This window comes from Athene cunicularia (assembly GCF_003259725.1).
Source record: "Athene cunicularia isolate RWA chromosome 21 unlocalized genomic scaffold, athCun1 chr21_part1, whole genome shotgun sequence".
NCBI classification, from domain to species: domain Eukaryota; kingdom Metazoa; phylum Chordata; class Aves; order Strigiformes; family Strigidae; genus Athene; species Athene cunicularia.
Window position 1 is genome coordinate 7435813 of NW_020799127.1, and position 14220 is coordinate 7450032.

Genomic DNA, 14220 nt, shown 5'->3' on the forward strand with positions numbered 1-14220 from the left:
AATGTGCATCTTTTTAAAGCCTAGAAAATATTCATGAAAAGCAGCTGGAAACCTCAGCTTATCTGACTCGTGCTAACTTCCCCCTGCTTGCGGGCCTTTGCCAGAATCTCTAGGGCACTGCTCTCAGGTGAGAATGCGATGAACAAACCACATTCAAACTATGAAAGAGCACCTGGAAATGGCCCTGTAAACGTGCCAAAGCCTCAGAGAGAACTCCAAGGTGGATACATTTTTCTGGATTCTTTGTCTGGTTTGTCCTATAGAGAGGATATAATTATAGTTTATAACATATCTTAGCATCTTGCTGTAATTCATACCACGAGAATGATTTACACCATCTGGGGCTGAAGCGCGTTAAAAGCGATCTAAGGACTCCCCTTAATAGCAGCGAGCTGTGAATCAAGCCCTTGAACTCTGTTAGGGCAGGCTTCACCAAATGCAGTCTTCTAAGGATTTTTTATTGAAATGCAAGCAAGTTTTGGCTCTGCAGGAGGCAAGCTGTGTTGATGTTTAGTTGATTTACTCAGTGACACGTATAGAAAAAGCTTAGGGAAGAAGGCCAAGATGTGCAAGCTGCTGGAGTTTTCCATCTTGAAAAGTGCTTAAAGTCAAGTAGGGAGTACATTTCTGTTTCTTACTTAAGTGTGGACATGTTCCAACTCCCCTGCAGGATGAGTTGTACTAGTTTGCCGAATTCTCGTGAAGGCACTTCTTTGTTATTACAGTGCCTTGATGTGTGTATTTATAAATGACCTGGCCCAAGAGAATCAGATACTTGGCAGCATTGTATTTTAGCTCAAAGTGAAGCTAGCATGGGAAGGATGAAGGGGCAGGACTTCACTTCTGTGCCTTTGGGTTACACAGAACAGCACACGCCAGGAATGTAATGGTTTTACCTTGAAGCTCTGGCCTTCCTTCGGCTGTCTGGGCATTGTGAGGAAATACCAGATGTGTGTAGCAGGTTGGGGAGCTGGGGGGTTTTGGTGTTATGCATGAGTTCCCCAGCTGATCCGAGACAGTCACAGAGTGCAGAAAGTCTTGAGCAGCTTTCACTATCGACAGCCGGGAGAGATGGGCGCAGCTGGGTAAGACCCTACTCTAGAGAGAGGGGACTTTTACAGGACCACGCAGCGGGCCACTAACAGCATTTTCTGAGTCCCAATGTACTGTTCAGCTGCTGGACTCAACTGCTCCCAAACACTGTCTTTTTGGCTGGGTGAAATCTCCTCCTCTCTTTCCCAAAACCCTAGAGTCTGCAGTATGAGCTGGCATGTTCTGCTGAAGCCCCTCAGCCTGGCTCCTCCCTCTCTTTTATCTTTATAACAGCGTTGAACGCCTGGGAGCGTTCAGTGCTCCAGCAGTTTGTCTGCCTGTTCATCGAGTCGCTTCTGCTAACACCCAGTCAGACAACCGGAACTAGGCGAGGCCGAAGGAATTGCTGTAGGTGAGCTACTGCCTTCAATCCCTGCTGTTCTTGTTCTAGATGACGAGGATCAAAGCCTGTGTGCAACAGGTTCTCTCCTTCCTAGCCGATGGCCGTTCACCTTTTCCGCTGCTGTTTTAATACTGATGCCTTCCTTCAGTGCTGCATACAGAAGACGGGTTGAGGAGTAATGTTGTCTTGTTTCTTTACATTTTGAAAGACTGAAAACCTCTGAGCAGTGAGAGCTGATCTTAGCAAAGTAACTTTTAAAATCCTTAAGTTTGTTTCGCTCTAAAGCCAGCACGAGAAAACTCTGCAGTACCTCCTCGGGCAGGTGGTGAATGGATATGGCAGTGGTTGATTTAAGCCGTATCTAAGGAACTCGTTACACACTGGGAGGCACTAAACCCCACTGCCCTCCCGTTACTCTCTAACTGATTCCATTTGCCAATGACTCTAGTGCTGAATTCGAGCTAGGGAAGTGTATTAGCCTTTGCAAAAAATCTTTTTTTTGCGCATATTTACACTCTATTTGTTCTTTTAGCCAGTGTGCTAACAGCTCTTCCTTTTCAAGGTGATGCAAACAATATATTACCAGCTATCATTAGCTTTTTTTTTTTTTTTTGAAGGAGGCCACTTGAAATAAAGATCCCTTTGTAGTATGTACCAAATTGTAAGAAAAAGTATCAGTAATTTACAAGCTAAATCTACCAGGGCACATGCAATTTCTCACTGGCTCCACCTGAAGAGTACTGCTGCTTTTCCTTTATGTGCCCTGGTGGGTGATTCAGCTGTTCATGTGCTGCTCTGGCAACAGCTAAGAGTAGCTACCACCGTGTCTATGTCCTACAGTTACGTTTTAGAAAATGTAGGCTGATCCATAACTGAAATACCAGTCCTCTCCTTTGATCCTTTCACAAGGATCAAAATATTCCCGTTTTGAAGTATTTTTACAACAAAAAAAAGCATTTAAATTTAACCCAGAAAGAATCTTCTGTGTAAATTTTATTCACCTCTCTTACTAGGTGAAAAATGTAGAGAAAATAAGTGAGGGAAACTACTGAGCTGCGATGTCAAGTGATTTCACAGCAGTGCAGGTTTGGGGAAAATTTCATAAAAGTTGATGAGGTAACATTAAGTGAAGCCAGTGTTTTCTGAGCATCAGTCAGAAGCAAGTAATACCATATGTAGGAAAATTTTTTGCCTCCTAAGTGGTAAGTTTTCTTGGGCATTTTTAATATTTTTTTTTTGTTTGTGGGGTAATGGCATCCTGAACCTTGTTTGACACTATGATGACAAAAAGAATAAAAAATACTGCAGCAGCTTGAGACTTAATATAACCTGGCATTGATTGTTTTCCATAGCTCTGTGGCTGTTTTACAATGACAAATACACAGTTACTTCCAGCCATGCAGAAATGTTGCAGGGGTTGAAATGGAAAAAGTTACTAAAACGCGCTGGTTTTCACCCTCCTTCCCCCTACCCCTTTTTCCTTGCTCCGTTAGGGCTAGGAGGTGGAGACGAAAGAGGGCTTCAGAAACCATTTCTGATGTCTCTAGATGCAGGTGAAACACGCTTGTTTGAGAGCATTTCGGTGCAAGTGAAACGAAAGACCTTTGCTTTCTGCAACCCGAATGGAAAGTGAAATTAAGGGTTTGCATTTAAGCCCCCCCACATGAGAACCTCCTGGAGGAGATGGTTTTATTGGTGCCTCAACTGGCTCCTAAGATGTCTTTAACAGCATCTTCCCCTTTCTCCGAGCGTGAGGGCCCGGTCCTCCGGAGCAGGCCAGCTGCTTCCCTTCCTTTCCCTGACGCCGGGGTACGTGCCCCCCCGAGCCTGCACACCCCCACTGGGGCTCGCCTCGCCGTCCCCAGGGCTGACTGCAAGGGAAACAGTGCAACACCCGGTGCCTAAATCCACCCTGTAGCTTTGTCACATCCCCCTTGCTGCAGTGAGGTGTTCACCAGAATCTTTTTCTTTAGTATTTGTTACGGCTGGTCCAGAAGTGACTGTTTTCACCTGGAGACCTTTGTTTGAATTGGGACCCCTCAGAATAGGGTGCAGAAAATCCAGGAATTACTGCTTTTAACCCAGCAATGAAGAACTGTAAAACCAGCTTTAACCACTTGCCTTTCATCTCTAGCAGGAGGTTTCCCTTAGTAGATATTTCTGCTCCAATGGACAAAGGTCTTCACTTCGTGTTCTGTGTGGTTACAACCGTGCTGCTCCTGAGAGAATCAAGCCAGACAGGTGAGAAAAATGATCCAAAGGTGCTGGCTGAAGCCAAATCCCATTTTGTTCTTTATGGAATATTAATTTTTTTAGTCTTTAACTGCTAGTGCTTACAGGATTTTGTCTTAATCTCAGAATTTGCTTTGGAATTGGTTGTTAAGGTATCACCAGGGCCTACCTTGTTGTTACAGCGTGCGATTGCGACTGTACCACGTTATGAGTCCTGTCACGAAGTGCCTTTGCTGCTGCAGCTGTAAATCAGATGGGGAGATGAAAGAGCCTAGGAAAAGGGTTGTTAGGTGCCCATGACCACCTTTGTTGTGATTAAAGCTGCGTTCTTTTGAGTCTGCGGTCCCTTGAATTGCAGCAAGATGACGCTGGTTAACTTGTTCCCTGTGAGTAATGTTGTCCACGGTAGTTGTTCAGCCCCTCTGCTCGTGGCGTGTTTTGGTAAGGATTTAGTGCGAGGAAGTTGTCAGCTCCGTGAGTCCCCCCACTTTCTGTAGACAATGGGTAACGCTGCATTCCCCCTGAAGTTCCTCAGGGACAGGAGCAGGAGCGTGCCAGGGACTTCTGCACAGCGCTCGGCTGATTGGATCCTGCTTCGCTCGCAGCGTGAGGAGCTGGGGAACTTGCTTTCACAACACAAGAAATGCTATTGTTTCACTCGGATCGTGGCTTTGTGGTGTTCTATGCCTGGAGGCCAAGCTCAGGCCAAGGACTAACTTGATTACTGGGAGAGAAAATTTAGTTCTCTGTTTGGAGGGTTGGGAGAGCAGCTTGGCTTCCTGGGCTGTCTCCTGGCACCCCCGAGCTGGTCATGGCGTAGCTACCGTAGCAGCTGAGATACTGCAGCCATTTGCTCCTGTGGCGACGCTCAGATTCTCTCATCCTGAGAATTCTCTCATCCGGAAGGTCCCAGTGTGCTCTAGAACTGTAATCTACCTGACCCATCGCCTCTTCTTCTAGTCCAGCTGTGTCTCCCGGTCGCAAGCTGGAAGCGGGGAAGTGCTGGCAGGGGGGACGGAGGCAAGGCTGCGTGCCTGGAGAGGGAGGGTGGGGCAGAAAACAGGGGTGAGGTGCCCAGTTCTTACCAGTGCCACAAGCTCTTCCCCACGAAGTTAAGCAGGGAGCCATCCTCCTTTAGAGGGCTGGCCATGTGCAGGGTAGAAGGGGTGAGGACAAGGCTGATTTTTTGCAACCACAAGTAATTTCCTGCAGCCACTGGCCTGTGGGGAACAAGAGTGGAGGGATGAGCCTCGTCTTTGTCTTACGCTTTTGTAGACCCTCACAAAGGATTCTCACAATGACAACTTGGCTTCTGAGAAGTGTCACTGCAATGAACTTGGAGTTGGTGCTGCGACTTGATTACTTACGGTCCTTTGAGGAGTTCTCACAATGGGGCTTTGAACAGCTGCATCCAGTGCCGCTGTGGGGGAGCTGGAGCCCTCAGTACAGGCTGTTTTCTTCCAAGAAACCCTAGCAGGTCTTCAAAAAGGAGCCTCAAAAAGCTTTTACTGGCTTTAATGAGTTTCTAAAGGGAGACAAGAGAACTCCTTTGTGAAGATTTCCAGCTCCCATGGAGAACTGTAGTGGAGAGGGAAAAAACAGGTTTTGTTTTACAATAATGTAGAGTTCAGCACAAGGCCAGAAAATGCAAAACCAAATAATGAATAATACATAATGAATGAATATGTTGTTATATTTAATGAAAAACTCACAGCTTTTGCTTGAAAGAGTGAAAACACCCTAAATTTTTTTGTTTTATCTTGAGGGATTTTTGGCTTTTGCACTGTGGACTCTTTGATTCCAAGGAGCAATGCCGTGCACATTCTAGAAAAAAACATCCCGGGCAATTAATGAGTCATATATTGACACAATTGTGGGTTTAATTCTGCATCTCATTGTAGTTTAGCTCTCTTGCAGCTGGGGTGGGATTGAGGTATTCTGAGTATTATGAAAAGGGAAGCTGTGGAGCAAATAATTTAACAGGGCTTGTTAAAAATCACACAGCAGAGCAGAGTAGAACCCAGGAGCATGACTAACCTCAAGAATAATACTTTTATGGGTGGATCTTGGTGTTTTTACCAGAGGGAACTCTCATTACCTTGGTTTTACAAATGAGAAACAGAGATGCGGGAGGGAGAAGTAATACAGAAAAGGGTTTGACGATTTGACGTTGGGTGTTCAGTGCTGTCTACAAGGTTTCACCAGCTCTCATCACACTTAAACTCTGTTGATTTTCTGTTTTCCTCTTCCTCTCTGCTCCTTGATGGGATACAGGGAACAGGCAGCACAAGATGGGCTTTCCTGGTCCCTCTTTCTTATTTTTAGGGAACCTGTTGGTTCCTGGTTTTGGTCGTGGCCCTTTGGGAGGTGTTAATTTTCACAGGAATGAGAAAATCAGGGGGGACGGAGTAGGACGTGGTGGAGAACTACCCCAGTGGTTGCAACCCCTTTGGCTGCTTTGACAGTAGGACCCTGTCATTAGTAAGGGAGGGGAAGCAGAAGAAAATCTTGTGCCTTGGAACTTGATGGTGATGAACTTCTGGTTGTTTACAGGGCTTCTCCCTAGGAGTGCAGACAAGGTTTTGCAGGAGTCAGGGGGAAATCTTAGTTGTGTGAAGTAGCCGGAGAGCTGGCTTTTCACCTTGTCGGGGGGGGCAACGAGGAAGTAAGGCGGTGGATTCCGCAGCATCCCTTCCTCAGTGTGTGAGTGACAGTCAGAATCCTCAAGGAACCTCTTCAGCCTCGGTCTGGCTGTTTCCATTTCTGCTTCCACGTGTCTCACCCTCGCGCGGGGCTGGGAAGGAGGGAACACGCTTGGCAGAACTGCTGCAGGCAGCTGCCCGGGGAGCCTGTGGGTCACGGGGGACCCTTCCGTTCCCTTAGTGCAGTGTGAAGTGGGGCTACGCGACCTCCCTTCTAAGGAGCTCTGATATAAGCCTTGCCAGAAGCTGATGATGTCGTTGTTGTACTTTTTCAGGAACTACAAGGAATGACGATGCTGTGAGTAAGGTAAGCTTGTCCACTGGTGCAGAGCTCCCAAAGGCGGCGTATGTGCAAAAGGTGCTATGTTTGAAATTCAGAAATGGATGGGATCATCGTGTGCAGTGCTTTTAATTGTGAAGAGTTATTATTTTCAGTATGCTTTTCATGGCTAGTGATGGCCATATCTAAGTCTGTCTGTGTGTCTGTGCTTTTTTTTTTTTTTTATTATTTCACTCAGTCTTTTGTCCAGAATTAAAAATTCAGTCATGGCTCAGGGAAGAATCTGCCTATAGCCCTGTCTTCATGGCTTACAGAATTTAAACCTCAGAATTATCACATCACTTCTGATTTTTATAAACTTCTTAATATCAAAGAAAATTCAGACACGTATAAAACATGCAGAGATACCTTTATTAGTTCTTAAGATGTGTGTTTTATTTCTAAAAGCTTGCATTTAACATAAAAAGGGTCCGTGTGGGACATAATTCCTCAGGCTTTAGAAGAAAGGTGGCAAATGCCATCTTTAAAGTCTAACTGGCTAGAACACGGATATATTCACGTTATACAGGACAGTATTTGTCCTGAGGACTTTCCAATCCAGAATGATGGGAGAGCTGGTTACAGTAGCATTGGGAAATGAAATTACTTGTTGCCCTGCATTTCGTAACTGCGGCTCACAGCTTCAGAGACAACGCTCATCCCTCAAATCCTTCCATTGCAAAGAGAGAATCAAAGCGAGGTCGTTTGGCTCCTGGAAGAACTGGAGCTTCTTTGGCAGATCTTGTACTGCATGCATGAATAAATGCATAAATACACTTACACATGCTCTCTAGAAACATCACTGTTCTCAATTTAGGATAAAAGAACACATTTAAGACCAACAAATCTTACAGAAATAGGCAAAAAGCTTGCTTTGTTCCGAAGTATTACTGATCAGAAGTCATCTCGAGCTGTGTGACTCGGTAAGGGTGGATGTACCCTGCGGAACTGACTCCGTGTTTCCTCTCCCCTCAGGTTTCCCGCTGTTCTGCCTCTCCTGGAATTGCTCTCTAATGAGACCTTAATTGGCTGCTAGCTGTTTTGTCTGCAACATGAACGGATTTCTGTGGAAGGCTCCGCACCTGAAAAATTGTGACAACATTTAAAGTGATTTTTATGCGGACAGAGTATGCTGACAACAGGCAGTAAAGTGAAACGCTTGGGATTTACTGATTACCGTTAGGGAACAGCAGTGCTGAGGTGCTGCAGTTTGCAGGGCAGACTTACAGCTGGTTGAACGCACGCACACGTCTCCCCTGACACCCACCCCAAGTTCTAGTGTAAGCCCTAGCTAAGCGGGGCCACGTCTGGGACTTGGAAATCCATTATTTCTTCCTTTTTTGATTTGCAGGGCACTGACTTAAGGGGACCTGAAGAGTCTCTTCCAACCTTGACTGTCACAACAATCCTGGTAAGGCAGTGACACGACACTGGCTGGGAGGTAGCTGGAATTACACTTTTTTTTTTTTCCCACCTCTATATTTGCAGGTGGTTTGGGGGCTGTCTGTGACACTGATAGCCCTGTTCAGCACAGACCGTGTTTCCAGAGTGCTGGCTCTGCGGTGTAGAGCTGCGAGCTCTGTATAAACTATCAAAGTCAGCCCACAAAATGGACTGGGCATACCCTTCTAGAAATGACTGCTCTGTGAAGACAGCCAGGCCTCTTCGCTCTGTTTAGCTGCATCTAAGGGTTGTCCCGTTACCTAGATGTTGGTTTTGTCCTGGAGCGGAAATATGTAAAGAGTAGACATGTGAAGGGATTAAAAACGGGCCATAAAAAAAAAAAAAAAGCATCACCACATGCACCAGACAAGCGGGACTATTCAGGAGAAGCTGCAGCAGTAAATTTTCTGATTCTGGTGACAAGTCCTGCACCAGCATGTGACCCTCGTCTGATGCTTTGATGGGCCAAATGAAATGTATTTGGGCTTTTAGGGTGAGAAGAGATTAGCACTTCCTTCGGTGGTACCTGTGGCTTGCAGAACGCACCTGCCCTGCTGCAGTCTGTGACTAGTGGTGGCACCCGAGTCCCGTGAATGTCTGTCAAGTTTGGAAATGTTGTGTGTGTGTGTGTGTGTGTGTGTGTGTCCCCTGATAACATGGACAGAAGTCTTTGGGGAGGGTTTGCCAAAAAACTGGCTTAACTCCCCCTCAGTGGCGCTGCGGACTGAGGGAGCGTGGAATTGTCTATTTTCCCCTCGACATGCAGGAAGATCCCTATGTCATGGTGAGAAGTGCGGAACTGGAGGGCTACTGCATCGATCTGCTGAAAGCACTCGCCACGATGCTCCGCTTCAGCTACAGGGTGAAGGTGGTGGGCGACGGGCGGTACGGCGCCGTCACTTCCAGTGGCAACTGGACAGGGATGATCGGCGAAATTTTGCGACAGGTAATTTTCAATTTATATTTTCAACAAACTGCAGCTCTAGAAGGAAGGAGCAGCGCGAGCAGCTCTTGGTCCTCATTAGAATTTGCTCAGGGACTGAGCAACTTGGAGTTGTCCTGTCCATTGTGTAGAGCTAATGAACAGCAAGGCTTGTAGTTGGGTTCGGCTTACAAATATGGAAACTAAGGAAGAAGGAGACAGTGGCCACAGCAGGAAATCATTGTTACACCAAGGCATGGGGTGGTGCTTGTCTCATCTCAGAGGCTACACAGTGTTTCTTCTAGTCTGAGAGACTGTACAGACATTTTAACTGACTCACAAAACAGAGATAATGGCGTTAAGGAAAACTTACTCCGAATTTAACCACTCGGTGAAATACTCTCTCTCGGGATGTAATCCCTCAGACTCTGCCAGGAGGTGCTCGAATGCAGATCTTGCCCCATCCTGAGCCATTCCCTATGACTAGCATTCTGTCATCTGTTGGTAACATCTGAATTAAACCTTCTCTGCTCCTCTGAACGCAGTACTGTGTCCAGCTGTCAGTCGAGTAGGTGCTGCAGCCAGGAACAGAAAGGAACGTGCCTTCTGGTTTTGGCAAACAAACCCAGCGTGGTTCAGGGCGCACGGCCTCGGCGGGTGCGTGTCATGTGGCAGTAGGAAACCAGTATGAGCTGTGCAAAATGGAAACCAGTGCTATTTCATGGAGCTCAGAGTCTAGCTCCATAGCTGGCTGTTGACACAGGAGTGATTTGCTGTGCAGGTATCTGCCCACTCGGGCCGAAGTGCTCTGAGCGATGGAGCTCCTCAGGAAGGTTTGATGGTTGATTACTTGTTGTCTCCGCCTTACAGGAAGCAGACATTGCAGTGGCTCCTCTGACAGTCACCTCAGCGAGGGAAGAGGTGGTCTCCTTCACCACACCGTTCCTGCAGACCGGGATTGGGATCTTGCTTCGAAAAGACACGGTCTCGCAGGAGATGTCTTTCTTCCACTTCCTGGCTCCTTTCAGTAAGGAGACCTGGACTGGCCTTTTATTTGCTTATGTGCTGACGTGCTTCTGCCTCTTTCTTGTTGCCAGGTATAAATTCATTTGTTTCACAGATTTTGTTCAAGTGCATTCTCAGCTGTGAAGAGATCTCAGTTTTAAAGAAATTACCAGGGTGCGTTTTGCCTTGAGGAACCTTCTGTGCAGGGCTAATAAAGCTTAAATCGTGTCAGATTAAGGGCAGGATCTCCCCACAAAGAGCACTGTAGCTCTTGACGCGGATAACTGAGGGTCGCTGAAAGCTCTGTGTGTTTGTACTTCAGCTCCTTTCTCAGTTCTAACAGAGTTTGTTTTGAACTTTGACCACGTTCCTACGTGCAGGTCTCTCTCCTGGTGTATTTTTATGCACTGTATCCTGCACTGACTTGTGGAAGAGATTCTCTCTGCCACCACTCCACCCCCTTCCTGAGAGATTAGGCCACACCAGTGCTCTCTGCAGCTGCAGTTTGGAACAGAAGCTCTGTGCTGCTTTTTGAGTGTGATACAGAGTCTTTATAGGTAAGGGTTTGCTCCAAGTAGCAGCCTTCAGCCCGATATTACGGCACAGAGCTGATACTGCTGGTGTGCCTGGGAGACCAGATTGTGCAGTGGCTCAGGAAGAAAGTGTCTGGCAAACCTGTGACAGGACCCCCGGACCATCACTGTTGTGGGATTGAACAGGAGTGCTTTCCTCCGTACTGGTCAGACTGGAACTTGGGTGAAGGAGGAGCTACCCTTTCCAGGCTATCTGCACCACTGCAGTCACACGGAAGGATTATTTATTATCTTTTTTCCCTCTGAATGTCTGGTTTTATCCTGTCATTTTCCCACAGACTGAGCCCCTGTGAATGGAACGAGCCCAAGAATGAAGAGAACCACTTTACCTTCTTAAACAGCCTCTGGTTTGGAGCAGGAGCACTTGCCCTGCAAGGTGAGCGGGAGGACGCCGCAGAGCAGCAATGCGAGCTGGAGGCTCCGACCTGGCACTGTACCCAGCTCCTCAGTCCGTAGTGCTGCTCTGCTATCCTGTTGGGGGAAAGGTGTCCCAGTAGGGACACTTGGCAGCACTAGAACTCCCCAGTTCGGGGAGTTTTGATTACAGACTCGTTGGAATTGCCCGGACGGCTGGTGTCAGCCGAGGGATGTGTCTTTTCTGCTGTAGCAATTGCTCTGGGGAATGCCGAGCGAACCCCTGCCCTGGTGCTTTGCAGAGTGGAGTTTTTGTCCTTGCTCTTGGCCTCTGACGTCGCTCCAGCTCTGCACTGCAGGCAGCACTGCTGCAGGTCACACCAGCCATAGGGCGGCTGTCCAGGCTCCCTGCAGGGCAGGCTCTGCAGTTTGGACTTTATTTAAAGGGAACTCTTCCACTGAGGCTCACAGCTCTGGAGATCTTGGGCTCCCTCCCACCGTATGTCCCCTCCCGTGTGTTTTATCATCTCCTCTGGTCGTGCAGGTGTCACCCCTCGGCCCAAAGCACTCTCTGTGCGGGTCATTGCTGCAGTCTGGTGGCTCTTCACCATCACCCTGCTGGCTGCCTACATCGCCAACTTCACTGCGCTGCTGAGCTCTGGCAGCGAGCAGCTCCCAATCCAGACTTTTGAAGATCTTGTGAAGCAAAGAAAGCTTGAGTTCGGGACACTGGACGGCTCCTCTACTTTCTACTTTTTCAAGGTGCAGAGAATCTCATTGTGCTCATACACATGTGCCCTAGAACTGCAAACCTGGGGCCAAGTTTTCCAGCTCATGCTATAGCACCCTCATCGCTGCAGACTTATCAGGTTTCCTGTAGTATTTCAAATAACACAATTGCTATCTGTTGTTTTGTGCGTCTCTTCCACCTTTTCTCAGAGAGAAAAGCATGCAGAGAACTGTATTTTCATAGCATGTTCTCTTTTAAGAAAGCGGTGCTGCTCTTCAGGGGCTGTCCTTGTGTACCCTGAACATGAGGACTGACGTAGGTAATTTCTGGATCCGTTAACTGGATGTCTGCAAAGGTTGTTTTTCGTTGGGGGTGGGTGGGAAATATTTAGTCATAGAATCACAGAATTGCTTAGGTTGGAAAAGACCTTGAAGATCATTGAGTCCAATCATAAACCTCACACTGCCAAGTCCAGCACTAACCCACGTCCCCAAGTGCCACATCTACAGGTCTTGAAACACCTCCCGGGACGTGACTCCACCCCTTCCCTGGGCAGCCCGTTCCAGTGCCCGACAGCCCTTTTGCTGAAGGAATTTTATGGTTGTGCCCCGAGTGCAGGACCTGGCACTGAGCCTCGCATGACTGGCCTGGGCCCGTGGCACCGGCTGCCCAGGCCCCTCTGCAGAGCCTCCTGCCCTCGAGCAGGGCAACACCCGCCCCCCTCCGCGTGGTCTGCGACATTTCTATCCCTCTAACACTGTGTTAGAGAGGAAATCTGTGCTCGCCGTGTGCTGCTGTTCAGCAGAGGGCTCAAAGGGCAAAGATTTAAATACTCCTATTCTCCGAATTGTTCTGCAACCCTTGCACACATACACAGATATTTTTTTTTGGATGACTATTTTATGCTTCAGTTTGACGCCTGGATTTTTGGACTGCAGAACTCCAAGAATCCCATCCACCAGATGATCTACGAATATATGGACAAGAGACGAGACCGTGTTTTAGTCAAAACCTACCAGGAGGCTGTTCAGCGTGTGATGGAATCCAACTACGCCTTCATCGGGGAATCCATCTCTCAGGACCTTGCAGCTGCCAGGCACTGCCATTTGATCAGGGCCCCTGAAGTTATCGGAGCCAGAGGATTCGGCATTGCCACCACCCAGGGTTAGTCACTGCACCACGTCTGCTTCTCCACGTGGATTCGTGGGTCTGAAGTAGCAGATTGAGAGAGCACAAAGCCTGGCAGAGCCGAGTGCTGCGCGCGCTTTCTGCGTTAACACTAATAATCCAGCATGAACTAATTGGTAACCTGCTCCGCGGTGTGTTCATTCTGTAGATGAATTCTCCCTAGCGCTCACCAACTCTTCCTTTGAACTGTAATAAGCAAAAAAATTCCAACTCTCAGGGGTGTCATTAGTTCCTGTGGGGTTTTTTTGCTTTGCCTCAGTCCCCAGGATGCCACGCTCCTCACACAGTCAGCAGGGCAGGCGCTGTGTTCTCTCGTGGACCGTGTCTGCTTGTTTCTCCAAGTACCTGCCCTCTGTTGTTCTGCAAGTGTCACCGTGCCCCCACAACAGGACAGGATCAGTTCTGGCCCAACGGTTCTGTTGCCCCGTTTGCAGAACAACTCTCTGCCAGGGGGGGAAGCACCCCCAGCTAATAACCCTGCCCGGTAGCGTAGCAGCGCGGGGCTTAAAAACGTTGTGGTGGGTGGGATCTCTCCCATCTCTTCTCTCTCTTCCATGGTACAACTGCCAGCGTCCCCGTGGACCAAGAAGCTCTCCATCGCCGTCCTCAAGCTGCGGGAATCGGGGGATCTCGACTACCTGCGCAACAAGTGGTGGGAGAGCAGCTGCCTTCACAAAAGCAGAGAGCGGTGGAGCCCCCTGCAGCCCCAGGCTCTGGGTGGGCTCTTCCTGACGCTGGGGATCGGCCTGGCCCTGGGCGTGATCGCGGCCGTGCTGGAGCTCTCCCACAAGAGCAGGCGTGCTGCCGGGCACGCGAAGGTGCGTGGCGGTGGCGTGTCCCTTTCCCCCAGCAGGCACGGGCCAGGCGCTCTGCTGTGCCCCACCTGCTCCTCTTTTTCTAAGGAAAGCAACGTCAGGGTGTGGGGGGCAGAAAGGTATTTACTCTTTACAGCGCTGAAATTTCATAGCTTGGACTGTGTGATCAATCTGTAACCCGAACAGGGTAACGATAACAAAACACACTCCCACCCCTCCCCAGATGTGAAGTAGAAACCTTCACTGTAATTCCAAGGCAGCCAACCTGCATTCCGATCTGCTGAGTGCGCACAGAGGACAGTGAATCATCAATAACAAGTTTATTCTCAAGTATGGCTGTTCTTAAGTCATTTGACAAGCAGAAAAACACATGTCAATGAAACTGCCCCGTTACCGGAGCGTGCACCGCGGGTGCCGTCCCGGCGGGTGGGCTGGGCACCCCTCGCAGGTGGGTCCCACCACACACAACCACTCACCCCCTC

At 48.5% G+C, this 14220-nt stretch overlaps 1 protein-coding gene across 6 annotated transcripts in view; it reads left to right on the forward strand.

The window, feature by feature from the left end:
* Positions 1–1294: 1294 nt before the first annotated feature.
* Positions 1295–14220, forward strand: part of LOC113487747 (probable glutamate receptor) — a 14295-nt gene continuing 1369 nt past the window's right edge. Inside the window, exons 1-10 of one of the 6 annotated variants that reach the window (XM_026862499.1) lie at positions 1295–1444; positions 3570–3676; positions 6645–6676; positions 8040–8099; positions 8898–9077; positions 9924–10150; positions 10930–11027; positions 11550–11767; positions 12674–12899; positions 13494–13741. In XM_026862499.1, coding sequence (XP_026718300.1) covers positions 3604–3676; positions 6645–6676; positions 8040–8099; positions 8898–9077; positions 9924–10150; positions 10930–11027; positions 11550–11767; positions 12674–12899; positions 13494–13741 — 1362 coding nt within the window. In that variant the 5' untranslated portion in view covers positions 1295–1444; positions 3570–3603. Of the gene's footprint in view, positions 1445–3569; positions 3677–6644; positions 6677–7663; positions 7816–8039; positions 8100–8897; positions 9078–9923; positions 10151–10929; positions 11028–11549; positions 11768–12673; positions 12900–13493; positions 13742–14220 lie in introns of those variants that run through there. The other 5 variants (XM_026862500.1, XM_026862501.1, XM_026862502.1 and 2 more) reach the window with 5 other exon arrangements.